The sequence below is a fragment of the Primulina huaijiensis genome, chromosome 11 (assembly GCF_012295235.1).
Source record: "Primulina huaijiensis isolate GDHJ02 chromosome 11, ASM1229523v2, whole genome shotgun sequence".
In the NCBI taxonomy this organism is placed as follows: domain Eukaryota; kingdom Viridiplantae; phylum Streptophyta; class Magnoliopsida; order Lamiales; family Gesneriaceae; genus Primulina; species Primulina huaijiensis.
Genome location: NC_133316.1, coordinates 22785601 through 22813443, shown reverse-complemented (window position 1 = coordinate 22813443; position 27843 = coordinate 22785601). Strand labels below are relative to the sequence as shown.

The 27843-nt window shown below is 35.4% G+C and overlaps 3 protein-coding genes and 1 pseudogene across 3 annotated transcripts; 2 read left to right on the top strand and 2 right to left on the bottom strand.

The window, feature by feature from the left end:
- The first annotated feature begins 1095 nt into the window (after nt 1-1095).
- Nucleotides 1096-5072, top strand: LOC140987574 (G-type lectin S-receptor-like serine/threonine-protein kinase At4g27290; annotated as a pseudogene).
- A 583-nt stretch (nt 5073-5655) lies between these two features.
- LOC140987573 (G-type lectin S-receptor-like serine/threonine-protein kinase At4g27290) lies at nt 5656-9181 on the top strand. The gene is made up of 7 exons (XM_073456139.1): nt 5656-7203; nt 7350-7627; nt 7701-7911; nt 7997-8234; nt 8325-8475; nt 8702-9031; nt 9062-9181. Exons 1-6 carry the CDS (start codon nt 5907-5909, stop codon nt 9005-9007), a joined length of 2481 nt encoding a protein of 826 aa, XP_073312240.1. The 5' UTR covers nt 5656-5906; the 3' UTR covers nt 9008-9031; nt 9062-9181.
- A 2768-nt stretch (nt 9182-11949) lies between these two features.
- LOC140987575 (universal stress protein PHOS34-like) lies at nt 11950-12938 on the bottom strand. Its single transcript, XM_073456140.1, has one exon. It carries the CDS (start codon nt 12752-12754, stop codon nt 12068-12070), a length of 687 nt encoding a protein of 228 aa, XP_073312241.1. The 5' UTR covers nt 12755-12938; the 3' UTR covers nt 11950-12067.
- Nucleotides 12939-25622: 12684 nt separating this feature from the next.
- On the bottom strand, nt 25623-27126 carry LOC140987512 (uncharacterized). The gene is made up of 3 exons (XM_073456043.1): nt 26624-27126; nt 26309-26488; nt 25623-26079 (listed from the first exon to the last, which is right to left on the bottom strand). The coding sequence occupies exons 1-3, from the start codon at nt 27113-27115 to the stop codon at nt 25783-25785; spliced, it is 969 nt and encodes a 322-aa protein (XP_073312144.1). The 5' UTR covers nt 27116-27126; the 3' UTR covers nt 25623-25782.
- Between the last annotated feature and the right edge of the window lie 717 nt (nt 27127-27843).

Genomic DNA, 27843 nt, shown 5'->3' with positions numbered 1-27843 from the left:
CTTCAAATTTTTTTAAGAGATTCATATTTTATGATATTATTAATATATTAACATTCATAATTGTTGATATAAATTCTTCTAAATAATTTATTAAATTTTTTATTTTCAATTCTTTGTTAAAAAACCATAAAACATGTTACTATTAAACTATTATTATCATATTATTCTATATTTATCATGNATATATACACACACACACACATTAACTCACAATATTATATCATTTTCGCAATTTTGACAATAAAAATATATTATAATATCAAACACATTTTAACATTTTTAAGTTGTTTAAAATAAATTTATTCAAACACTTTAACAGTTTATTTTAAAAATACGACATTGCAGCTTATAAGCTCCTAAGACAACTTATAAGATATAAGAACTTATGAGTTGTTTTAAATAATTTTAGCCAAAAACCTTCAAGTAAATCATATTTGCAAAACCATATACAACATGCTCGCGACGAGAAAATGTTGATAGAAGAGATTAAACTCATGACACTCTCTAAAGAGCTTGTTTAGGGATGACAATGGGATGGATTTGGTAAAACCCGATATCCGACCCACATACCATTGGAGCCCTCGCCTCCGAAACATGGTGGATCTAATCTGGATTGGACATGTAGACCCTTCAAATTAATTTTTTTTAATATTTTTTTCAAACACAAAAAAAAATGTTTAAAAATTAATTAATCATTAAATTTATTTCCAAAATTTATATTAACCTATCCATTTTGATTCAATTAAAAATTAATTATCAATTCTTATTCAATTAATAATTAAAAATATAAAAAAAATGAAGAACAATGATTAAGATGATGGTGATAGATAAAATTATGCGACTAATTTCCAAATTTATTTTTACTTGCGGATTCAAGAGCCCTTTTTGGCATTGCTGCAGATTTCTATTCTACTCACACCCGAAACAAGTAATCAATCAAAAGTCAAAACAAAGAAACATCATATGCAGGGAGTCTGCACTCAATTTTATATTTGCTTAAAAATGCTCGAACTTGCCTTTGTGCCGTTGGTAGTAAAAAGCCATTGAATTAATTAATAAGGGATTCAAATGGATATTTCAGTAGTTTTTTTTTTTTTTTTTAAAAAAAAGATGCAGCTTAGATTAGTTAAACTCGCTAGTATGTCCCGAGCCTAGGCATGAGACTGGTGATAATTATCATGAAAATTATAGGGTTAAACCTATTTTAACAGCAAGAATGGTCGAATTATTATTATTGAAACAGATATTCACAGTGTCATCAATACTAGTTACTCTATAAATTTATTGTGCCCACAAGTTAGAAAACATTTTGTGGATTGGTTTACTTTTTCAACCACATAAATCAACCAAATTTCTAATTTGTGTATTTTTATTGACTCCCGTTTTCCAAATCAGTGGATCAAGAAAAATACATCAGTCATTATCAAAATAATAATAAAAAAATATATGTCTCATTTATCTTACTTTGAATTTTCTGCAAGTGAAGGTCTTTTTTAACCCAAAAAAAAAAAAATTGTGTTGTTGAACTTCTGATTAGTCTGTCCTACTAAAAAATCAATTGTATGACGTTGGATATTTTTAAAAAAATTATTATTCGGGTAGGAAGAAATCAAACAAAATAAGCAGTTCTGGTCCATTTCCTTGGGTGATATTCTGCAACAGTGAAATTTCAGAGTTCACCGATCGAGTCTAGTTTTCTCATTTCAGTCATATTGTCGAGGGAGCCAAAAAAGAAGGCGTTTAGGGACCAAGAACCATGAACACCAGATGGAATGAACGCTCTATGTCCTTTCACTTTATTACAACAGTAATCTCCTTACTTTGTGGGCCGAGAATGCTCCAAGCAATGGACATTTTAACTCCAGCTCAGGTTCTGAAAGATGGTGATACGATAATTTCATCTGGTGGAGATTTCATATTGGGATTTTTCACTCCTGGAAACTCCAAGAATCGGTATGTGGGCATATGGTACAATAAAATCAAAGGACAAACTGTGGTATGGGTCGCCAACAGGGAAACTCCACTCACGAATTCATCAGGCACGTTTAAACTCATCAAGACAGGGTTTCTGGCCGTTATGGATGGGTCCAACAGAGTTGTTTGGTCTACGAATTCATCGAAAACCGTGCAGAATCCAGTGGCACAGTTGCTCGACACGGGGAACCTCGTGGTTAAAGATTCAGATTATTCGGGCCCTGAGAATTTCCTTTCGCAGAGTTTTGAGCATCCCACTGATCATTTATTACCTGGGATGAAGCTCGGTTGGAACTTTACGACTCGTCGAGAGGTCTACCTCTCGTCCTGGAAGAGCTACGATGATCCAAGTACAGGAGATCATACAATTCATTGCGATCCTTCTGGTTATCCGCAGCTGACATTAAAAAAGGGAGATGCTTTGCAGTTCAGAAGTGGAGCCTGGAATGGTGAAGGCTTTAGCGGAGTACCAACTGCGAAAAAATACTATTTATAGCTTCGAGGTAGTTATGAAGGAGAATGAGATTTATTATCATTATGAGCTTTTACACCACTCGGTTATTTCAAGATACACGTTGAATGAGAGTGGTGTTGGACAAAGATGGACTTGGGTCGACGAAACACAAGGTTGGGTTATTTACCTTACGTCACCAACAGATAGTTGTGATACATATGGTTTTTGTGGTGTGCATGGCAGTTGTAACATTGCAAATTCACCTCCCTGCGGATGTTTGGATAGATTCATGCCGAAAGATCCAATCGGGTGGGAGAGGACAGATTGGTCTAAAGGATGTGTCCGAAGGACACCTTTGAATTGTTCAAAGGGAGATGTGTTTTTTAAGTATTCAGGTTTTAAGTTACCTGATACGAGAGGTTCTTTGTTTAACGTGAGCACGAATCTTGAAGAATGTGGGGCATTTTGTTTAAAGAATTGCTCGTGTATGGCTTATACGAGTCTCGATATAAGTAAAGGAGGGAGTGGATGTTTACTTTGGTTTGGCGAACTTGTAGATATCAGAGTGGTACCTGGAGGAGAAGGTATTTCCATTAGAATGGCTTCTTCTGAGATAGGTAAGAATTTATCGAGTTTATTCTTTTTTAAGCTAGCTTCTTGTTAATTAATGGAAGTAGGAGTGAAAAGGGGAAGATGTAACTAGTTTCTTTCAAGGCCTTTTTTTACTGTTTCTGAATCTTTAATCTTCTAATGTCGGCTAGTTTATTTTCTGCTACAGATTCGGAAGGAATGAAACTCATACTTGTAATGGTGATTTTGGCCCTGGTAGGGGGAATGATTATGCTAGGCCTGAGCCTGATGCTATATTTCAAGAAAACAAGGAAGACTGATCATCTTGCAGGTCGCAGGAGATCGGTTTCTGCATCAAAGCAGAAAGATGAATACCATGACAGAGAATTAGGGCTACCGATATTTGATCTCAATTCATTAACTAAGGCCACCGATAATTTTTCTATCCAAAACAAGATTGGAGAGGGTGGATTTGGACCTGTTTACAAGGTAAATATATAAATTTACCAAGTGGTTCCTTACAAAATCTAAAGATATATACTTAGAGTAAATTCTGATTTCAGGGCCTGTTGGAAAGTGGAAAAGAAATTGCAGTCAAATGTCTGTCTCAAACGTCACTTCAAGGAGTAGACGAGTTCAAGAATGAAGTGAGCTGTATTGCGAAACTCCAGCATCGTAATCTAGTCAGGCTTCTAGGATGCTGCAGTCATGGAGAAGAGAACATGCTGGTTTATGAGTACATGACCAACAAAAGCCTGGACCTGATTCTATTTGGTAACAATTACTCCTCTTCGGAACATTTTCAACATCTTCATTCTGCAAAAGCTCAACTGAAATTAAATGCAGTATCATTTATGAGACAGATCCATTGAAAAACAGTGTACTTGATTGGCCGAAACGCTTCCACGTTATAAATGGAATTGCTCGGGGACTATTGTATTTGCATCAAGATTTCAGGTTGACAATTATCCATCGAGACCTCAAAGCTAGCAATATATTACTAGATTCTGACATGAACCCGAAGATATCAGACTTTGGTATAGCTAGAAGTTTTAGAGGGAATGAGACAGCAGCTAAGACACGCCGAGTTATTGGAACATAGTAAGTATCTAAAAATCTGCAAGTGAGTAATGGTCTTTCATTGCTTGTGACATTGTTTTCTGGCTAATACTCTATTACAGTGGCTACATGTCCCCAGAATATGCAATAGATGGTCTGTTCTCTGTAAAGTCAGATGTATTCAGCTTTGGCGTTCTAGCTCTTGAAATCTTGACGGGAATGAGTAACAGAGGATTTACACACACTGATCACAACCTCAACCTTCTTGGCCATGTACAGATCATGTACTGTTGTTATTTTAGTTATTATTATGAAAAATATAGGTAAAATAATTCCTCATATACAAATTTTGCAGGCATGGACGCTTTATAAAGAAGGGAGGTCACTGGAACTAGTTGATCCTTGCCTAGCATAGTCATTTAACTTTTACGAAATGCTAAGGACGATCCATGTTAGTCTGTTATGCGTGCAACAAAATCCAAAAGATAGGCCAAGCATGTCCATTGTGATATCGATGTTGAGCAGTGGAGGCTTCTTTCCTTCACCCAAGCAACCTGGTTTCTTCACTGAAAGAGAAGTTCTCGCTGCACAAAGTTCAACTAGAACGAATTCTGTGATTTCGGCAAATGAACTCACCATTACATTGCTGGAAGCAAGATAGGACACAATTTGTATGGCATTGAATACCCATATACGTTTATCCTTACATCATTTCAATTAGATCAACCAATCAAGCATTGTAATTTCACCTAATGAATTTTTCAACATGCTGCTACAAGGCAAATGTGAAACAATATACATTATCGTAGATTTCTAGTCACTCCCGAAACTAATACTCAATCCAAACAAACATATACGAGGTTCAGAAACTTCATCAAATTGTGAAGAATGTGCAGTTTTAGACAGAAGTTACACGTTTATTTGCACATATGTAGCCTATACAATATATTACCTCACATCATATGTAGGGTTTGTGTACTCAATTTTATATTTGCTTCAAAAGCGATCAAACTTGTCATAATACCTTTATACCACGTGGGTTAGTGAAAAAATATTGAATTAATTCATAAGAGATTATAATGGATTCCTAGATCAATTTTTGTTGAACCATTTCGCAAAGAATAATGCTAAAGGTATCATTAATATATCACTATAAAGATATTTACAACAACTATATTGTGAAATTTTGTATTCAATGTATAGTAAAATTTTGAAAATTTGAATTTTTGTATTGAATTTTTCGTGTTAATGTACAAATATTGATGTACATGTAACATCATTCTTTAACAAAATATGAAAAGATGCTGATTATTATGAAAATGTAACGACATCGTCGAATTATTAATATAATGTATTGAAGTTTTCAAAATAGATATTCCCAGTGTCAATATTATTTTTTGTGCCCACAAGATATAAAATATCAGTGTCTTTATGCTGTGGTGTAAGAAATCAGGCATCGAACTAAATTTTTTTTTTTTTTTACTGACACCAGGTCAATAGCCAAATTCGGTGGATGAAAAGTACATCAGTCCCACTTGTCTTTCTTTGAATTTTCTGCCTGATAAGTGGTTTATTAGGACTTTTGGACGCGTGAGACAAACATTTGCCGTGTCCCATTTAAAAATCAAGCTTACAAAGATGGATTTTTTCTTTTCGAGTAGGATGAAATCATTGAATCAGATGAAAACACTGCATAAATTTATACAACTAACGTTATAATGACGCTTGTTTTTGCCTGTCTAGTGATGGACTTGTCACGCGAATTCGCTTTATACTAAGGATCCTTGGTACATTTTGCCTGGAAGATAAACTGCAACGGTGAAAAAGAAGGCGTTTAGAGACGAGAACCATGATTACCAGATGGAACAAATGCTATATGTCCATTCATTTTATAACAACAATAATCTCCTTGCTTTCCGTGCCGAGAATGCTCCAGGCAGCGGACATTTTGAGTCCTGCTCAGGTTCTGAGAGATGGTGATACGATGATTTCATCTGGTGGAGACTTCGTACTGGGATTTTTCTCTCCTGGAAACTCCAAGAATCGGTATGTGGGCATATGGTACAATAAAATCAAAGGACAAACTGTGGTATGGGTCGCCAACAGGGAAACTCCACTCACGAATACATCAGGCACGTTTAAACTCATCGAGAGAGGGTTTCTGGCCATTATTGATGGGTCCAACAGTGTTGTTTGGTCTACGAATTCTTCGAAAACCGTGCAGAATCCAGTGGCACAGTTGCTCGACACGGGGAACCTCGTGGTTAAAGATTCAGATTATTCCGACCCGGAGAATTTCCTTTGGCAGAGTTTTGAGCATCCCACTGATCATTTATTACCTGGGATGAAGCTCGGTTGGAACTTTATGACTCGTAGAGAGGTCTACCTCTCATCCTGGAAGAGCTACGATGATCCAAGTACAGGAGATAATACAATTCATTGCGATCCTTCTGGTTATCCGCAGCTTACAATAAAGAAGGGAGATGCTTTGCAGATGAGAACTGGACCTTGGAATGGTGTAGGCTTTAGCGGAGTACCAAATGGTCGAAAAAATACTATCTATACCTTCGAGGTAGTTATGAACGATAATGAAATTTACTATCATTATGAGCTTTTAAACCACTCGGTTATTTCAAGATATACGCTGAACGAGAGCGGTGTTGGACAAAGATGGACTTGGGTCGACGATACTCAAGGTTGGGTCATTTACCTCACGTCACCGATAGATAGTTGTGATACGTATGGTTTTTGTGGTGTGCATGGTAGTTGCAACATTGTGAATTCACCTCCCTGCGGATGTTTGGATAGATTCACGCCTAAAGATCCAATCGGGTGGGGGAGGACAGATTGGTCTCAAGGATGTGTCCGAAGGACGCCTTTGAATTGTTCAAAGGGAGATGCGTTTTTGAAGTATTCGGGTCTTAAGTTACCTGATACGCGAGGTTCTATGTTTAACGTGAGCATCAATCTTGAAGAATGTGGGGCGTTTTGTTTAAAGAATTGCTCATGTACGGCATATGCGAGTCTCGATATAAGAAAAGGGGGCAGTGGATGTCTACTGTGGTTTGGCGAGCTTGTAGATATCAGAGAGGAGTCTCCAGGAGAAGATATTTACATTAGGGTGGCTTTTTCTGAGATGGGCAAGGGTGTGTTAAGTTTATTCTATTTTAAGCTATCTTTTGTTCATCGAAGTCTATGTGGAAAGTGGAAGATTGAACTAGTTTCTTGAGGCCATTTTTATTGTTTTCTGAGTCTTTCATCTTCTAATGTGGGGTTGTTTTTACTGCTACAGATTCAAAAGGAATGAAACTCAAACTTATTTTGGCCATGGTAGCCGTAGGGGGAATAATTCTGCTAGGCCTGAGCCTGCTGCTATATTTCAAGAAAAGAAAGAAGCTTGATCAGCTTGGAGGCCGGACTAGATCTGTCTCTTTGAAAAATCGTAAAGATGAATGCCATGACACAGAAATAGAGCTGCCAATGTTTGATCTCAACTCATTAACTAAAGCCACTGATAATTTTTCATTTCAAAACAAGATTGGAGAGGGTGGATTTGGACCTGTTTACAAGGTAAATATATATATTTACCAAGTGATACCTTGTGAAATCCAGTGATATTTACTTGAGAAAATTCTGATTCCAGGGCTTGCTGGAAGGTGGAAAAGAAATTGCTGTCAAATGCCTGTCTCAAACGTCGATGCAAGGAGTAGACGAGTTCAAGAATGAAGTAACCTGTATTGTGAAACTCCAGCATCGAAATCTAGTCAGGCTTCTAGGATGCTGCACTCAGGGGGAAGAGAACATGTTGGTTTATGAATACATGACCAACAAAAGCCTGGACCTGATTCTATTTGGTAACAGTTGCTCCCTTCGTAACATTTTGAACTCCATTCTGCAAAAGCTTAACTGTAATTAAATGCCACATCATTTATGAGACAGATCCATTGAAAAGCAGTGTCCTTGATTGGCCAAAACGCTTCCACATTATAAATGGAATCGCTCGGGGCCTTATGTATCTTCATCAAGATTCTTGTCTTCGAATTATCCACAGAGACCTCAAAGCGAGCAATATATTGTTGGATTCTGATATGAATCCGAAAATATCAGACTTTGGCCTGGCTAGAATTTTTGGAGGGAATGAAACTGGAGTCAACACGAACCGCGTTGTAGGAACATAGTAAGATTATCGATACCATTTTTATATTCCATTTTTTCATGCATGTAAATCCTTTGCCTGGGATGTAATTTTCTGGTTATTATGACGCAGTGGCTATATGTCCCCAGAATACATGATAGATGGGATATTCTCTGTGAAATCAGACGTGTTTAGCTTTGGTGTTTTAGTACTTGAAATTGTCAGTGGCAAGAAAAACAGAGGATTTTTCCACAGAGACCATCAACTAAACCTTCTTGGACATGTAAGCATTGGATATAAAATAACACATGTGGATTGCGTTCCCCTTTAAAAATTTTCAGAAAAAAAAATTATTCTGAAGGACTGCCTTTCCTCACTCCTGCTAACGCTGTTTTTGACTCAGGGATTTTGTGCAATCCACATTAAAAAAAATAGACGTTGAATTAAGAATGTTGTCTATGTATCATCCGTTTAGTGTCCTGAGAAAATGAGTTTAATGATTCTGACAGGCTTGGATGCTTTACAAAGAAGGAAGGCCGTTGGAATTGATGGGGTCTCATCCACGAATCTCATTGTGTCTGTCAAAAATATTGAGATCGATCCATATTGGTCTTTTATGCGTTCAACAATACCCGGAAGATCGGCCAAGCATGTCATCTGTTGTTCTGATGCTGGGAAATGAAGGGGCTTTGCCTGTAGCAAAGCAGCCTGGTTTTTTCACCGAGAGAGATGTGTTAAAACCAGAATTTTCAGTTAGCTCAAATGTAGCTAGTTCAGCAAATGAAGTGAGCATTACATTACTAGATCCTCGATGATCTAAGTAATTGGAGGCACTACAGGTATTGGATTCCGCTTGAGCTAATTTGAAGGGATATAATGTATTCCGAATGCTTCGATTAGGCATGGAGTAGTAAATGAGTATGTATTCAAATGAAACTTGTTTAGATATTGCAGTAATACAAATTCAACTTAGATTGCATTAATAAAATGGAAACTCGGAGCCGAGTTTTGCGTGAGAGTAGTTCACCCTTGCATGCCTGATTTTGAAACACATGGCCTTCGTTTTACGATATGATTTCCAATAGATGCAGCATTTGTTGATAAAAATAAATGCAGTGTAATTAAATGTATCAATAGTATCATTCAGCCAGCAGTATGATTTTTTAGCTCATTATAAAATTTGATGGATAACAAAATGCAACACCCAAAAATTAAAAATAGAAACACGATCGAGACCAAGGCGGAGGCCTTTGGCTCCGCCTTGGGCTCAGCTGTATTCTCATTAGTACATATAGTGGCGACTCAGGTTCGAGTCCCACTCCCCATCCCAAACCCCACTCCTATAATTTTAAAAAAAAAAAAAAAAAATAGAAACACGATCGCATTCAGAAATATTTTGAAAACATGTTACTTGTGACTCAACGAATACGATCGGTTGCTCAATGAGGAGTTTTTGCACATTTATGGTTTCGAGATTGGGTGTATGTTTTGTTGAATTACATGTATCGATAGAATTCGAAAAACGATGTTGGGTGACTCGTCACATGGGTCAACTCTTGTATGGACCGGAAAGTAGCTAGCTTGCTTGATTGACTAGCTAGCTTCATTTTGATGAACACATATCAATTTTGTGATAAAACTATTCTATTCGATTTAGTTATGAAAAAAGTGTTACGTTTTATCATTTATGTCAAAAATATTATTTTTTTATTGTAAATATGGATTAAGTTAACTCAGTTCACGAATAAAAATACGTGAAACTGTCTCACAGTAGTCTTATTCTTGATAATTATGCCACGTCAGAGGATATTATGGTCACAAATTTTTTTAATAAGTTATTTTAGCCCACGAAACACTACTGAAGCTTTGCATCATTTTTATTTTTGCCCCCGTTGCCTCAATTTTAAAAAGATTTTTCCGACGAAAAGTTGATGGAACGAGTTGATTGGAATTACTCCCACAGAAAATTTAAGGTAATACTTCAGTCAAGGCCGTAATCAGGATTTTGAGTACTAATTTTATATTAAAAGTTCATTGATAAAAAAATTGAAAGTTTGAGATATACATGTTATTTTAATCTTTTAGTCTATATTTATACGTGAGCTTTTGTTTTATTGTTTTTGTAATAATCTCATCAATAATTATACAAATGATTAAACTTTATTATACTAATATTATGAATTTTATAATACTAATATTTTCTAAATTTGAATAAAGAACATTACATTATATTTTAATAATCAAATTTAATTTAAAAAGAAATGTATGAAAATTGATCGAATGAATAATCATTTTTTTTTCTCGAATAACTTAAAAGGCTACTTTATTCATAATATTTTTGTTACATAAGGAATAATTTTTGGAGTATAATTTATGTCGATGTCGCTATATTGTTAAAGATAAAAAATTGATTCATGGTACAAATGTTTGTAAAATCAGACCATCTTTTCTTCTGCAAGTCGCACAAATAATGTCATGTAATATACTCACCGATAATTGACAATCAAAAAAATAATAATTAACAATCAAAACCAGTAAACTACAAGGAAGGAACATCTATCTTGTGCCACATAAACAATTTTGAATTGCAGCAGAGGTCTAACCCTATGAAATGGAAGGTAGAAAGAAAACGGAAAGCTATATTTATATGATGTTGAACATACACCTGTAGCTGCGTTGTGCCAAGTATTGACAAGGAATTTTGTGGGCATGTAACCTTTAGTAATATGTAACTAAAAAAGAAAATTTAAAGAATATATATATGAAAAGAGGGGTTGCAGAGAAGAAATCTGTAGCCAGGACTTGAATTTGGAAATAATAAGTTAATCAACAGCACACTGATGTAGATTGCTAAACACCTCAATTCACTCTCTTTAGTGGTTTCAGCACTAAAGTTTAGCTTATTACACCTACGTAGAAGCTGGGATTCAATTAAAGGTCGACCCAGATATCCCAATTCATGGTTTTTGCTCAAAAGTGAAGAACGTAACACAAACATTTGACATATTTTGACATCGGTAGACAAAAATTGAATTCTTATAGAATGATTTTAATTTCGAATCCAATGGCCTACTATGAAACATGTCAACTGTTGTAATTGATTCAAACAAATACATCGAGGCATCAATCGGATCTTTCCTTGGATGCATGTGCCATGATTGCCTATACAATCTTCGTTCTTCTTCGAAGAACTCTAAACTAGGGAAAGTCTTAAGTGATTCTTTATGTACTCAAAATAGATTAATCCTTCCAATAGTTCAAACCCTTTTACAGCACTAATAGCAATTTTTTCTTAAAGAAAACAAAGAAAAGAAAGCTGTTTGCACAACAATGGAATGGCTCAATTAGTTGAGAAAATCAAACTTGATTTGTTCTACGTTCAGAGGTTCCCCTGTTTTACAACTATGAACAAAATACTTGAGCAAGTACAAAATAACCTGGAGTTCACAAATTTTCTAGGATGCCATATCCAAGCACAAGGAATCAAACAAGTGGCATTAGAAAAATGAACACAATACAGAAATTGCAAATGAGATTCAGCTCAACCGTTCAAACTAGACAAAAAAAATAAGACAATATAGAGCTGGCGATATATATTTTTTTATTCATCTTGGAGAAAAATGAAGAGCTACAGCTAAACAATAACACGATAAAGGGCAAATATTAGCATCTACTTGTAGCAGTGCAGATCAAGATAAAGAAGAGTAAAATTTTCCACACCTCTCACTTAGGATTTGAATTATATGTGTAGCAACTGCCGTATCCAACTGTGATTCATATTCAGTACGAAACAGATAGAAAATATACGACATCATTGTCTTTATAGAAACAAAACAAGCAGAGTACACAACATTCTCATCCAGAAATCACCAACCTTATTGATCTTTCGAGGCATCATGAGACGCTGGCTCCTCTTCATCCTCCTCCGCTGGCGAAGCCACTGGATGATCGACATCCTTCTTATCTGGATGCCTTACCACAATGACAGGACAAATACAATGCCTCACGCAATAATCACTTACGCTCCCAAGCGTTCCGTTGCTACCTCTCTTTATGGCACCAAATCCCATGCTCCCCATAATCAAAGCACTCAGCCTCAGTCTTTCGACCTCCAAACACAACCTCTCCTTCATATCATGATCCTTCACAATGTGAATTTTGAACGGTATTCGCGCCTCCACAAGCGGATGAGCCAGAACGGATGCCTTCGTGGTTGTGAACGCGTCGAAATCTTCTTCAAGCTTCTGCTGCGATCGCCCGTTCTCCGCTCCAATGATGGATACATCAACGGAGCCCCAATCGGCGCCATATAGGACTGAGGTAGGGCGAACGTGAATCAAAATGACAGCATCCCCAGGGCGGAGGTAGTGGCGGACGGACCATTCAACGGCAAAGGCAGACTCGTCACTAAGATCAACGGCGATGCCGATCTTGCGTTGGGCGTTGGCTGTGGGAGTGTCGGTGGATATTGGGGCGGCCGGGGGAGGGAAACGAGGGGGAGAGGAGCGAACCTTGATGGAAGCGAGAGGAGGCAAGTCAGAATCCGGCGACAGTTGCTGCATTATGGCGGTGATGGTTGTTTGACCGGTGATCCGTGATAGGGAGGTAGAAAGTTTTAGGTCGTTATCTGAGTTTGAAGGAGTGGGAAATAATTTTGCGAATATGCTTCGAATTTCGCAGAGGGGCAATGTTCCTCCGTCTCTTTCTCCCTCGCTATAGAATAGTATGATGATTCTGTCAATGAACGATTCAAGCATAACGAATATAGTATAACATCAAAATATATATGTAAAAAATTTATATATTTTTAAAATATATAAATTTTATATTAATAGTATATGATACATTATTTGAGTATAATATTTTTATTCTTTGAAATGTATTATATATATATATATATATATATATATATATTTTAAAATGATATAATTCTTGGAGGTTAATATGTAATAAGTATATATGTGTTTATGTTATGGTGTTGATATATTTAGGAAATGTTTACAGAAGATCATGTTTTTAAAAAATGATCAAATTTATAAAATTTGAAGAAGTGAGAGAAAAATCACATATGAGTAGTATTTGAAAATAAAAAGAAACTAAAAATTTTTAAGATAGAGTTTTGATAAATAAGTGATTCTAATAATAGTGTTTTAATTAAGAGTATATATCTTGTGAAACGGTCTCAATGATCTTTATTCACGAGTCAAATTTGTCCATATTTACAATAAAAATTAATATTTTAACATAAAAAATAATAATTTTTTGGTTTACCCAAATTTTCGTCTTACAAAATTGACTAGTGAGACCGTTTCACGTGAATTTTTGTATTTAATAAAATACCAAAACCACCTTTATTGGATAAATGGTTTGATTGTGTATCGTGGAATGTAAATTAATATAAAGAGTAGTTTTGGATTAGACAAAAATATTTTAAGGTAAGAGCGTCCACAAAAAAAATTCTTTATTACCAAAATACCAAACTTAATTTTGAAGGATAAGAATCGTGACCAACTTATGAATTTTGAGTGAATTAAGCAGAAGCAAAATTTGAGTTTAAAAAACACAAAAAACTGGGTTTTAATTGAAAACGAATAATCATTTTTTTTTAGAGATGGCAAGTATTATATAATCGACACAAGTAAAAAGAGCGTAGTAGGCACACTCTTGTTTAATACATGGGCTTTGATAATCCATGCTCGTGTAGCTTTCTCATCTAATTTATTTGAAAATTTTTAATAGCCCATATTATTTCAACAAAAATGATTTATGATGTATTTTGTGATGTCAAGATCTCAAAATGGAGGAATTGATGGAGCCGGTTATCGCCTTTTATTAACCACCATGCTAATTGTCATACAATTGCTTAGTCTAGGAATTGATTATGTTGTGGCTGCAGACTCGATACATCTATACTTGATAGTTCTATCTTTTAACATGACTTTACGTTCGGGAATGTTTTCTTATTTCATTGTTTCTTCTTATTTTCAAAGTTATCTTCATAGTTTTCGAATTATCTGCTTGCCTTTCTTAAATGATTCCACCCCTTGGATTTGCCTTTGCTCTTCCTCCTCATATCGAGAAAAATATATTTTTGAACCTGTAATTTACATTTTTCTACTTTTGATCATTTTAACAATGAATTTGCATTTTTGTCATGTAACTTGTATTTTTTTCATTTTTGGTCGCTATAAAATGAATTTGAATTTTTTGTCATGTGACTTGTATGTTTATTTTATTTTTTGGTTATGTACTTATCGGTGGTTTTGTAATTGTAGACATGTTTCTTTCATTTTTTGTCATCGTTTTAACCGGAGTCCATCGATTTTTNGATAAATGGTTTGATTGTGTATCGTGGAATGTAAATTAATATAAAGAGTAGTTTTGGATTAGACAAAAATATTTTAAGGTAAGAGCGTCCACAAAAAAAATTCTTTATTACCAAAATACCAAACTTAATTTTGAAGGATAAGAATCGTGACCAACTTATGAATTTTGAGTGAATTAAGCAGAAGCAAAATTTGAGTTTAAAAAACACAAAAAACTGGGTTTTAATTGAAAACGAATAATCATTTTTTTTTAGAGATGGCAAGTATTATATAATCGACACAAGTAAAAAGAGCGTAGTAGGCACACTCTTGTTTAATACATGGGCTTTGATAATCCATGCTCGTGTAGCTTTCTCATCTAATTTATTTGAAAATTTTTAATAGCCCATATTATTTCAACAAAAATGATTTATGATGTATTTTGTGATGTCAAGATCTCAAAATGGAGGAATTGATGGAGCCGGTTATCGCCTTTTATTAACCACCATGCTAATTGTCATACAATTGCTTAGTCTAGGAATTGATTATGTTGTGGCTGCAGACTCGATACATCTATACTTGATAGTTCTATCTTTTAACATGACTTTACGTTCGGGAATGTTTTCTTATTTCATTGTTTCTTCTTATTTTCAAAGTTATCTTCATAGTTTTCGAATTATCTGCTTGCCTTTCTTAAATGATTCCACCCCTTGGATTTGCCTTTGCTCTTCCTCCTCATATCGAGAAAAATATATTTTTGAACCTGTAATTTACATTTTTCTACTTTTGATCATTTTAACAATGAATTTGCATTTTTGTCATGTAACTTGTATTTTTTTCATTTTTGGTCGCTATAAAATGAATTTGAATTTTTTGTCATGTGACTTGTATGTTTATTTTATTTTTTGGTTATGTACTTATCGGTGGTTTTGTAATTGTAGACATGTTTCTTTCATTTTTTGTCATCGTTTTAACCGGAGTCCATCGATTTTTCTTCCAAATAATATTCTATAAAATCACGAAATATATGAAAGTTTTCTTCCCAAAATCAATGTCGACATCCACGTCCATCGAAAAAAGGACAAAATATTGATTATAAACCGCACCGCATCACGAATTGATTATGTTGTGGCTAGGGTGATCAAATGTTTTTATTAACCGTCCGAACCGAATTGCACCGCACCGTTTTTCATAATATTTTATAAAAACTATGATTAAAAATATTAATCATAAACCGCACCGCATACGCGGTTCGGTTATTATTTTTTGCTAAGAACCGCACCAAACCGCACCTCCTAAACCGCTTACCATAATGTTTAGCCTAGATTTATAATAATTTATAAACAACATATTCAAATAAAGAAGTCATCATTCATTATATCTCAACTCCTTTCAAAATTATTATTCTTACAAATAAAACTTATCTTCTTCTTAATTATTCTTCATATTAATATATTATTAGAGTATTTATTTCTTTTACTACAATATTTTGTTTGAAGTTTGAAAGCAAAAAAATGATAAAATAGTGTAAATGTCATTTTTGTTGTGAGTGTGTTGTGTTGTTAAATTATTAACTTAGTTTTGAATCTTGATTATTGTTTTATTTATTATCTTTATATCCTTTGAACTATATTTTATATTTGAAGCAATATATTCAAATAAATTAGAATATATGTTCTAAAATTTTTCATTAAAAAAACCGTAAATCGACCGTAACCGCTCAAAACCGCAAGGCTAATTCTTCACGTAAAACCGCGATTATTTTTTCAAAATACTAACCGACCGCATATGGCAATAATGTTTGAATTTTTAAAATTGTAAAACCGCACCTTGATCACCCCTAGTTGTGGCTGCAGCCTCGATACATCTATACTTGATAGTTCAATCTTTTAACATGACTTTACCTTTGGGAATGTTTTCTTATTTCATTGTTTCTTCTTATTTTCAAAGTTATCTTCATAGTTTTCGAATTATCTGCTTGCCTTTCTTAAATGATTCCACCCCTTGGATTTGCCTTTGCTCTTCCTCCTCATATCGAGAAAAATATATTTTTGAACCTGTAATTTACATTTTTCTACTTTTGATCATTTTAACAATGAATTTGCATTTTTGTCATGTAACTTGTATTTTTTTCATTTTTGGTCGCTATAAAATGAATTTGAATTTTTTGTCATGTGACTTGTATGTTTATTTTATTTTTTGGTTATGTACTTATCGGTGGTTTTGTAATTGTAGACATGTTTCTTTCATTTTTTGTCATCGTTTTAACCGGAGTCCATCGATTTTTCTTCCAAATAATATTCTATAAAATCACGAAATATATGAAAGTTTTCTTCCCAAAATCAATGTCGACATCCACGTCCATCGAAAAAAGGACAAAATATTGATTATAAACCGCACCGCATCACGAATTGATTATGTTGTGGCTAGGGTGATCAAATGTTTTTATTAACCGTCCGAACCGAATTGCACCGCACCGTTTTTCATAATATTTTATAAAAACTATGATTAAAAATATTAATCATAAACCGCACCGCATACGCGGTTCGGTTATTATTTTTTGCTAAGAACCGCACCAAACCGCACCTCCTAAACCGCTTACCATAATGTTTAGCCTAGATTTATAATAATTTATAAACAACATATTCAAATAAAGAAGTCATCATTCATTATATCTCAACTCCTTTCAAAATTATTATTCTTACAAATAAAACTTATCTTCTTCTTAATTATTCTTCATATTAATATATTATTAGAGTATTTATTTCTTTTACTACAATATTTTGTTTGAAGTTTGAAAGCAAAAAAATGATAAAATAGTGTAAATGTCATTTTTGTTGTGAGTGTGTTGTGTTGTTAAATTATTAACTTAGTTTTGAATCTTGATTATTGTTTTATTTATTATCTTTATATACTTTGAACTATATTTTATATTTGAAGCAATATATTCAAATAAATTAGAATATATGTTCTAAAATTTTTCATTAAAAAAACCGTAAATCGACCGTAACCGCTCAAAACCGCAAGGCTAATTCTTCACGTAAAACCGCGATTATTTTTTCAAAATACTAACCGACCGCATATGGCAATAATGTTTGAATTTTTAAAATTGTAAAACCGCACCTTGATCACCCCTAGTTGTGGCTGCAGCCTCGATACATCTATACTTGATAGTTCAATCTTTTAACATGACTTTACCTTTGGGAATGTTTTCTTATTTCATTGTTTCTTCTCATTTTCAAAGTTATCTTCATAGTTTTCGAATTATCTGCTTGCCTTTCTTAAATGATTCCACCCCTTGGATTTGCCTTTGCTCTTCCTCCTCATATCCAGAAAATTATATTTTTGAACCTGTAATTTATATTTTTCTACTTTTGATCATTTTAACAATGAATTTGCATTTTTATCATGTAACTTGTATTTTTTTTTCATTTTTGGTCACTATAAAATGAATTTGAATTTTTTGTCATGTAACTTGTATGTTTGTTTCATTTTTTTGGTTATGTTATCGGTGCTTTTGCAATTGTAGACATGTTTCTTTCATTTTTTGTCATATTTTTAATCGGAGTCCATCGATTTTCCTTCCAAATAATATTCTATAAAATCACGAAATATATGAAAGTTTTCTTCCCAAAATCAATGTCGACATCCACGTCCATCGAAAAAAGGACAAAAAAATGCTAGTTATATGACTAAAAATGCAAATTCACCGTTAACAGGACAAAAAAAAACATGCAAGTTACAGGACTAAAAATGCAATTTCATCTTTAATATGAGCAAAACAGTTTTAAAAAAAATACATGCATGTTACATGATTAAAAATACAAATTTATTGTTAACGTACATGACAAAAAATAAAACAAGCTGCAAATTATAGGACCAAAAATGCCCCTCATCTCTCGCTCATTCATGGAGCTTGGAACTACTCTCTTCCGATTGTTGGTTTCTGGATGGGCAGTGTTTTTTCTGTCTCTTGACTGCTAGCTTCTAAATTGTTGAGTTCGGAAATATGATATTATTATTCAGAAACAGATTTTTCCGTCCGTGAAGGGTTGTTCTTTTGTATGAAGTGCCAAGTCCTCGAATGTTGGAATAGCTTATTTAATTATTGGCCATCCAACTTTTAGTTCATCTTGTCGAGCTTATCGAATTTCAGACTGATTAGATACCAACTACACTTAAGATACTTGATCTTTGTCAATTGTACTTCTTGTGAATGCTTCACTTGTATAAAAAAATTTGGGCCTTCACATATTTTTATAAATTCAGTGTATGGATAATAATGTCGAAATATATAGGAAATTTTAAGAGGTTGAATCGAATGAATAAAGATATATAGAGAAATAAATTATTAGATTAAGCTATTTTAGGAGAAAATATTCACGTGTAATATAATCGTTGTGCGGATTAGTCTTATATATAATGTAGAAAAACATACGTAATTTTTATACATTCAAATATTCTATGCAAGGAAATCTTGTCTATTTGGAGTGTAATATTGATGATATACAGGATGTGATTGTTACGTTGGAAGAGTGGGTTTCATGTGAGACCGTCTCACAGATCTTAATCTATGAGACGGGTCAACCCTACCCATATTCATAATAAAAAGTATTACTCTTAGCATAAAAAGTAATACTTTTTCATGGATGACCCAAATAAGAGATCCGTCTCACAAATACGACCCGTGAGACCGTCTCACACAAGTTTTTGCCACGTTGGAATTATACGAACATTTACAACAACGCATCATTATTATCACTTACAATTTTTTTTTTTTTTTAAAAAGGATTTTCCCCCCATATATTTCAACATAATATAGTAGAATACATAATGGAAATCACTTTTTTGAATTTTCTTAATATAATAATTCACTCGATTTTATATCATTTAGAAATTAAATTTTTTAAAGCTATTGTTTATTTAAAAACATGAAACGCAAATTATTATTGGAATTTAGCTAGGTGCCTAATTATATTATAGCTTATCTGATTATTGTGTTCTATCCAAAAATTTTTTACGAGAGAGTTAAAATAAATATATTTTCACATCATTTTATATTTTAAAATGATGATCTTTACTCAAGGATTTCTATATGTTTAATGATTGTTTGTCACCATATATTGAGCGAGATGTATGATAATGAAGTTATTATTCAACATTTTCGAAGTATGAAATCTCATAGAGTGTTATTGTAAAAAAAAAAAGAGGAAGTTAATATATGACAGCTTTTATTATACATTTTGTATTATATTAATTTTTTAAATTTATTGAATTCGACAAGCCTGGTAGAAAATCTGTCGACAAAGAAGTTAATAGGTGAGGCCAAGGTTGGCAACGAAAATAATTAAAACATGGGTTGGCTATTTCGTGGAAAGATGTTATACGCGTCTTCACACGGTCAAGGGGCTCTATAAATAGAGCTCCCCCCTTCATTCTGAAATTATCCTTTCTTCGAGTTTTTTCTCATCTTATAGCATTCTATAATATTTGTGAGGTGTTTGTTCTCCTGTATTAAGAGAGTGTGTGATCTCTTTGGAAACACAGTGAGTGAGTTGTACACCACAAAATATTATAGTGGAAATTCTTTTCATCTTTCCCGTGGTTTTTACCATAATAATTTTTAGGGGTTTTCCACGTAAATCTCGGTGTCCAGTTTATTCTTTATTTTCGGGGTTTTATTATCTCAAATTCCGCATGTGGGACCAACAAGTGGTATCAGAGCCTTGGTTTAAAATTTCTTAAAATTCTGAGTATGCTCTGTGGTTGCAGTCTAGACTGATCTTCCACATCAGAAAATATTTTTTGAGATTTTTTATTTAAGGCGGGATAATTTTGTCCAGTCTACTAAAATTGTTGTAGACATAATGGTGGGCAGATACAAGATAACAAAGTTCAACGGAAGCAATTTTATGCTGTGAAAAATAAAGATACAAGCAGTTTTAAGAAAGGAGAATTGCTTGGCGGCTATTGGAGATAGACCGGTGGAAATTACGGATGATGGAAAGTGGAATGAGATGAATGACAACGCTGTTGCCAATTTACACTTGGCTATAGCAGACGAAGTTTTGTCAAGTATCTCTGAGATAAAAACAGCCAAAGTTATCTTGGATACTCTGACAAAGATGTACGAGGTCAAGTCGCTACACAACATGATTTTCCTAAAGAGAAGGCTCTATACTCTTCGGATGGCGGAATCCTCATCGATGACCAACCATATCAACACACTAAATACTCTATTTGCCCAACTCACTTCCATGGGGCATAAAATAGGGGAAAATGAACGTGCGGAGCTTCTACTTCAAAGTCTACCAGATTCATATGATCAACTTATCATCAACATAACCAACAATATTCTTATGGGCTTTCTAAGATTCGTTGATGTCTTAACTGCGGTTCTCGGTGAAGAAAGTCGGCGCAAGAATAAGGAACATAGGTTGGTAACATCGAAGCAGGCGGAGGCTTTACCGATGATAAGAGGAAGATTTATGGACCGTGACTCCAGTGGGAGCCAAAGACGAGGTAGATCAAAGTCGAGAAGTAAGAAGAAAAATATTTACTGCTTTAAATGTGGCGGTAAAGGGCACTTCAAGAAAGAGTGTACGAGTATCGAAAAAAAGTTCTCAAGGAAATGTGGCCAGTACTTCAGGCAGTGGTGAAATATTATTCAGCGAAGCAGCAACAGTTGCAGAAGGCAGACACAAATTTTGTGACACATGGATTATGGATTCAGGAGCGACGTGGCACATGACGTCTCGGAGAGAATGGTTTGATCATTATGAACCAGTCTCAGGAGGATCTGTATTCATGGGAAATGATCATGCCTTGGAAATCGCTGGGGTCGGTACTATCAAAATTAAAATGTTTGATAGCACCATTCGCACCATACAGGAGGTATGACATGTGAAAGGACTGACGAAAAATCTTTTGTCATTGGGACAATTGGATGACATCGGGTGCAAAACTCGTATCGAGAACGGGATCATGAAAATTGTGAAAGGCGCGCTTGTGGTTATGAAGGCGGAAAAGATTGCTGCAAATATGTATGTACTTTTGGGAGAAACACATAAAGAGGCGGAACTAGCTGTTGCATCAAATGATTCAGGAGAAGAATTAACATTGTTATGGCATAGAAAGCTCGGGCATATGTCAGAACGAGGGTTGAAAGTTCTCTCAGAACGGAAGCTGCTGCCGGGACTTACAAAAGTGTCATTACCCTTTTGTGAGCATTGTGTTACCAGTAAACAACACAGATTAAAGTTTGGCACTTCTACTGCCAGGAGCAAAAGCATGTTGGAGCTGATTCATTCGGATGTTTGGCAAGCACCGGTTGTATCCCTAGGAGGAGCGAGATATTTTGTCTCGTTCATTAATGATTTCTCTAGGAGATATTGGGTGTATCCAATCAAGAAAAAATCAGATGTTTTCCAGGTCTTCAAAGATTTCAAAGCGCGGGTTGAACTTGATTCAGAAAAGAAAATCAAGTGTCTGAGAACTGACAATGGAGGAGAATACACCAGTGACGAGTTTGATGCATTTTGTCAACATGAGGGCATCAAAAGACAATTCACGACGGCTTACACATCTCAACAGAATGGAGTGGCAGAGCGGATTAACAGAACCTTGTTGGTCAGAACAAGAGCTATGTTGAGGACCGCGGGTCTAGAAAAGTCATTTTGGGCAGAAGCAGTCAAAACCGTTGTTATATTATCAATCGTTCTCCTTCAGCGGCGATTGATCTGAAGACTCCGATGGAGATGTGGACTGGGAAGCCGACAGATTATTCTCATTTGCATACATTTGGAAGTTCTGTGTACGTTCTGTACAATGAGCAAGAAAGATCAAAGCTGGATTCGAAATCCAGAAAATGTATCTTCTTGGGTTATGCTGATGGAGTAAAGGGGTTTCGCTTGTGGGATCCTACTGTTCACAAGCTTGTCATCAGCCGAGCTGTTCTCTTCGAGGAAGATAAAGTAAAGGGAGACAAAGGCACACAAAATTCAGAAACTACTATTTGTCAGGTGAAAAATAAGACGGACGAAGGTCAAGTTTCTTGTGAAGCAGTACCAGAGCAGGAAGAACAAGAACATATCGAGTCTGAAGTTTCCAATGTGAGGCAGTCAACTCGAGACAGAAGATCAACAGGTTGGCTTTCAGATTATGTCACTGAAAGCAATATTGCATATTGTCTATTATCATAGGATGGTGAGCCATCGAGTTTGCACGAGGCTACTCAAAGCTCGGATGTATCCTTGTGGATGATAGCAATGAAAGAAGAGTTGGAGGCATTAGACAAGAATAAAACTTGGGATCTTGTTGCAGTACCACGAGGAAGGAAAGCCATTGGAAACAGATAGGTCTATAAGATCAAGCGTGATGACAATAACCACGTGGAGCGGTATCGTGCTAGATTGGTGGTAAAAGGGTATGCTCAGAAAGAAGGCATTGACTTCAATGAGATATTTTCTCCTGTGGTTCGGCTTACAACAGTCAGAGTAGTGTTGGCATTGTGTGCGGTGTTTGACCTACATCTAGAACAGCTAGATGTGAAAACGGCGTTTCTTCATGGAGAACTTGAAGAAAAAATTTATATGCTCAAGCCAGAAGGTTTTGCGGAAAAAGGCAAAGAGAACTTGGTTTGCAGGTTGAACAAATCTCTGTATGGTCTCAAACATGCATCGAGGTGTTGGTACAAGAGATTTGATTCCTATATCATGAGCCTTGGATACAACAGACTGAGTGCAGACCCCTGTACGTATTTCAAGAGGTCTGGTGATGGTTATATCATTTTGCTGTTGTATGTGGATGACATGTTAGTAGCAGGCCCCAACAAGATCAGGTCCAAGGATTGAAGGCACAGTTGGCTAGGGAATTTGATATGAAGGACATGAGACCAGCAAACAAGATTCTAGGGATGCAAGTTCACCGAGACATAAGTAATAGAAAGATTTGGCTTTCCAAGAAAAATTATTTGAAGAAAGTCTTGCAACGCTTCAACATGCAAGATAGTAAGCCAATTTCGACCTCTCTTCCTGTTAACTTCAAGTTATCCTCCGAGATGTGTCCTAGCAGTGAAGCAGAGAGGATGGGGATGTCTCGAGTACCATATGCATCAGCAGTGGGAATTTTGATGTTCGCTAGGACATTGCTCAAGCAGTGGGATCAGTTAGTCGGTATATGGTGAATCCTGGACGAGAGCATTGGAGCACTGTGAAGAGGATCTTTAGATACATTAAGGGTACCTCGAATGCTGCATTATGTTATGGATGATCAGATTTTACACTCAGGGGCTATGTCGATTTAGATTATGCAGGTGAGCCTGATAAGAGGAAATCTACTATTGGTTATGTGTTTACACTTGCGAGGGGAGCAGTAAACTGGGTTTCAAAACTGCAGACAGTTGTGGCGTTATCTACAACAGAGGCAGAATACATGACAACTACTCAAGGTTGCAAGGAGGCAATATGGATTAAAAGGTTATTGGAGGAGATCGGGCACAAACAAAATAATGTTCCTTTGTTTTGTGACAGTCAGAGTGCCTTGCACATCGCGAGGAATTCAACCTTTCATTCCAGGACTAAACACATTGGAGTTCAATTTCACTTTGTGCGGGAAGTAGTAGAAGAAGGAAGTGTGGATATGCAGAAGATCCATACAAAGGATAACATAGCTGATTTTCTGACAAAGCCAGTGAACACTGATAAATTTGAGTGGTGTAGATCTTCAAGTGGTCTAGCAGAAACGTAAGCAGCAGAAAATGACAAGAATGAAAGGATGTGTGGAGATGTGTTTGATTCTCAATCAAATCTCTAAGTGGGAGAAATGTCGACAAAGAAGTTAATAGGTGGGGCCAAGGTTGGCAACGAAAATAATTAAAACGTGGGTTGGCTATTTCGTGGAAAGATGGAAGACGCGTTTTATACGCGTCTTCACACGGTCAAGGGGCTCTATAAATAGAGCTCCCCCCTTCATTCTGAAATTATCCTTTCTTCGAGTTTTCTCTCATCTTATAGCATTCTATAATATTTGTGAGGTGTTTGTTCTCCTGTATTAAGAGAGTGTGTGATCTCTTTGGAAACACAATGAGTGAGTTGTACACCACAAAATATTATAGTGGAAATTCTTTTCATCTTTCCCGTGGTTTTTACCCTAATAATTTTTAGGGGTTTTCCACGTAAATCTCGGTGTCCAGTTTATTCTTTATTTTCAGGGTTTTATTATCTCAAATTCCGCATGTGGGACCAACAAAATCCTGGGTACACCACTGTTTATTTCCATGGACGAGCTATATGATAATTAAATCACAAACTTTACCATTCATAAATCCTTATAATTAAATAAAAATATTCTTTTAATTGATATATTTTATTTATGATTGTAATTATACTTAAACTCACGATAATAACAAGAAAGTTTAATCATCAATAGAAGATCAAGATAAATCTGGCAGATCAAATGGTGCTAGAAAAGGCTTCGATCAGCTTTATTGGTTTTACTGCGAGTCTTTGGCAGAAGCTGTGTTAGCTGCAGCCGCTTGCTGCCTGGTGATATAGCTCTCCATGTACGTACTAACTTTTCAGAATCCCATTTCTATTTACTTTTCATGTTTTCAAAAATATTATTATTATTAAAAGTGCATGGATTGTCTGTTGTGTACTCCGATCCCCGGCCATTAATTGAAGAAAGGGGTCAGCGGTGATTCTTGTGTTTCAGCACTTACATGGCAGAACGAAAACTGGGGAGGCAAGTTATATCCATGACTTCTCCTTAATTAGCTACCTATTTCGTAGAACACAAAGTTCTAGCTAGGTTTTCCAAGATTGCAGCGATGCTGCGGAAAACTAACACCAAAGCTTAGATATTAATTTCCAAAAACTTATAGAGGGACTGGGGCGCGTGCCCGTGATTTTTCGGGGACCGAAATATAAATTTTTAGATACTGTTTATGTGCGTAGATATATTGTAATATTTATTATGATTTACAATTTCAGAACGTACGTATCTACGTAGAATAATTACCATTGCTAGTTAAGCATGAAAACCCATGTAAAAATCCCAGCACCGGGAGACATCATATCAAGAAACTGAAAATTATAGAGAACGAGACATGGTATATCCTAGAAAACTCAGAAAATGTATTGCCCCAATCCGGAGGTGAAAACAGTTTAACAGCCAAAAGGGTAAGCATAAAGCTATATTTTGGTCCTTGATAACTGGTATTTCACGAAAACGTGAAAAGACAAAAACTAAAGAACAGATAGCATCTTTAATTAAATTCCTGCATGCTAATAAGAAAGCTTGAGAGACAGATCAATAGAAGCGGTGGAGCCATCAAAACCAGTCTGTGATGCAGTGCTGCTGGCTCCACAACAAGATCGATCTCCAATATTCACAGATTCTGAACCCCACCCGGTCATTAGCTTCATCATCACATAATCATTGTTGTTTGGGTTAATATTGCTTTTCATACCTTTCCCAGATGGAAAAAATTCATACTCCATAACCAATGCATTGCCAGCTTCTGAACTTGATGTTGTTGATGATGATGATCCTTTATTGTGAACTGCCACAATCTCTACACCCTAAATGTGATTATGAAATTAATTCTTCCATATTAATTAAGCATGAAATATAATGTATTACTACATGCTGAAATATAATGTATTAGTACATGCTGATCAAATTAATATATTCTTTAGATCAATTTATATTACATGGTAAAAAAATATAGAACTGGTTGTTAGTATTAAAGAAATATTGGAAGAAAGGGGTCATTAACCCCGTACGTATTAAAGATGATTTAGTAATTACCGGCTGGCCATTGCGAACGGTGTATGCCACATTAGGTTCCGGCCGTACTTTTGTTGCAAGCCCTTGATTTTCTCGCTTGATGTAGGTAGTTTGTCCAACATTTGACCCCAAAAATCCACACCCACTAAAGTCCGGTTTCATTCCACAGCAGCTCAAGTTTTGACCACTAATTTTCTTTTTCTGCGAGATGAAAAATTATTCATGAAAAAGGTTAAGTACTCATCATTTAATTTGAATGGATAAATATGTGTGTGGGGGTGTGTAGGCACAGTTTCTTAGTGCTGCAAATTTTTGGATTGTTAAAGATGTATATACCTCTTGACAAGCAATGCAGAGTTGAGTGCAACTCTTCACACCATTTGAGTTCGCAGAAATAGCATCCAAGTTATTTGATCCCTTAGCTTCAAACAAATCTGCTTGAAAATGATAATCAGACGACACAAAACCTCCAAAACCCACCTGCCCATTGAACCCCAATCTTTCATTTGGATTATTGAAGCCCATTTTCCCCACAGCGATATTCGGAACCCCGAAACCACCCAGCTTCGGAAACGGAACAGGGCTCGAAACATTAACATGTGTAGGATCCACAAAAGAAGAGGCTACGGGAAAATTAAGCGCTTGATTGGTAGTGATTATCTGAGTCATTTTCTTCCATTCTTGCATCCTGAGCCGCTCAAGTTGAGCCACCCCCATCCCTCTCTGCGGCTGCTTTTTCTTCTGCGCATGACAAGACTCTCCCCCCTTCACCTTCCTCCGGCGAGACCGCTGTATTGGCCGGTGATCACGATCTTCCGGCATGGCCATACAGATGTCAGTGTTTGGATCAGAAACCTTCACATCAGAATTAGAAGCCATTATCTTTATCAAGATACTGTGTATATGTGATGAAAAGAAGTGTTTATAGAGAGAAAAGAAGAGAAAGAAAGGGAAAGGCAACCAACCAGAAGTAGAGGTACAGCTGAGAAATGCAAAATGTGGGGGGGTCATGAAGTATTTGGAGTGTGTGTCCAAATATGTGAATATATACAGAAAGTTTGATAGTCTTGTGTCCTTTTTAACTCTTGTCAGAGTTCATTGGCATTTTTCTTTAGTTAGTTAAAGCTTTTGCTGTCTTTATTTGTTGTTGGCCGATCTTTCATCATGACTCAGATTTTGTAAACTTAATTTGGTTGGGTGCCATTTTTATTTATTCTACTTCTTAATTGCCTTCTTACTTAAATGTTTTTTTTATGTATTTTCTTTTCTAACTTAGCATATTTAATTTACTGTAGCATTCATTATACATGAGATCAAAGATAATCGATCCCCTCTATGTCTTTAATAATATAATGGGAAATTGACCTTCAGTCCTCAGTCGTCGTTTTTTTTGTGTTCAGTCCCTGGATACTTTTTGAGTACCATATTTCCACATGAACTGTACCACAATTTGTATGACATAGTATCACAATTTTGTGGGTAGGGAGTGAACCCAAAGAAATGTTTTGATTGAGAATTTTTCACCTTCCCCATTATATAATATGGTCCATAATATA

Bases quoted from the DNA above. Each gene is read 5' to 3' on its own strand.
- LOC140987573 (XM_073456139.1), top strand. From the start codon at position 5,907: ATGATTACCAGATGGAACAAATGCTATATGTCCATTCATTTTATAACA. The intron at 7,204-7,349 runs GTGTGTTAAGTT...TTACTGCTACAG, and splicing joins TTTTTCTGAGATGGGCAAGG to ATTCAAAAGGAATGAAACTC. The intron at 8,235-8,324 runs GTAAGATTATCG...ATTATGACGCAG, and splicing joins AACCGCGTTGTAGGAACATA to TGGCTATATGTCCCCAGAAT.
- LOC140987575 (XM_073456140.1), bottom strand. From the start codon at position 12,754: ATGCAGCAACTGTCGCCGGATTCTGACTTGCCTCCTCTCGCTTCCATC.
- LOC140987512 (XM_073456043.1), bottom strand. From the start codon at position 27,115: ATGGCCATGCCGGAAGATCGTGATCACCGGCCAATACAGCGGTCTCGC. The intron at 26,489-26,623 runs GTATATACATCT...TTCATCTCGCAG, and splicing joins TCTGCATTGCTTGTCAAGAG to AAAAAGAAAATTAGTGGTCA. The intron at 26,080-26,308 runs GTAATTACTAAA...AATCACATTTAG, and splicing joins CCGTTCGCAATGGCCAGCCG to GGTGTAGAGATTGTGGCAGT.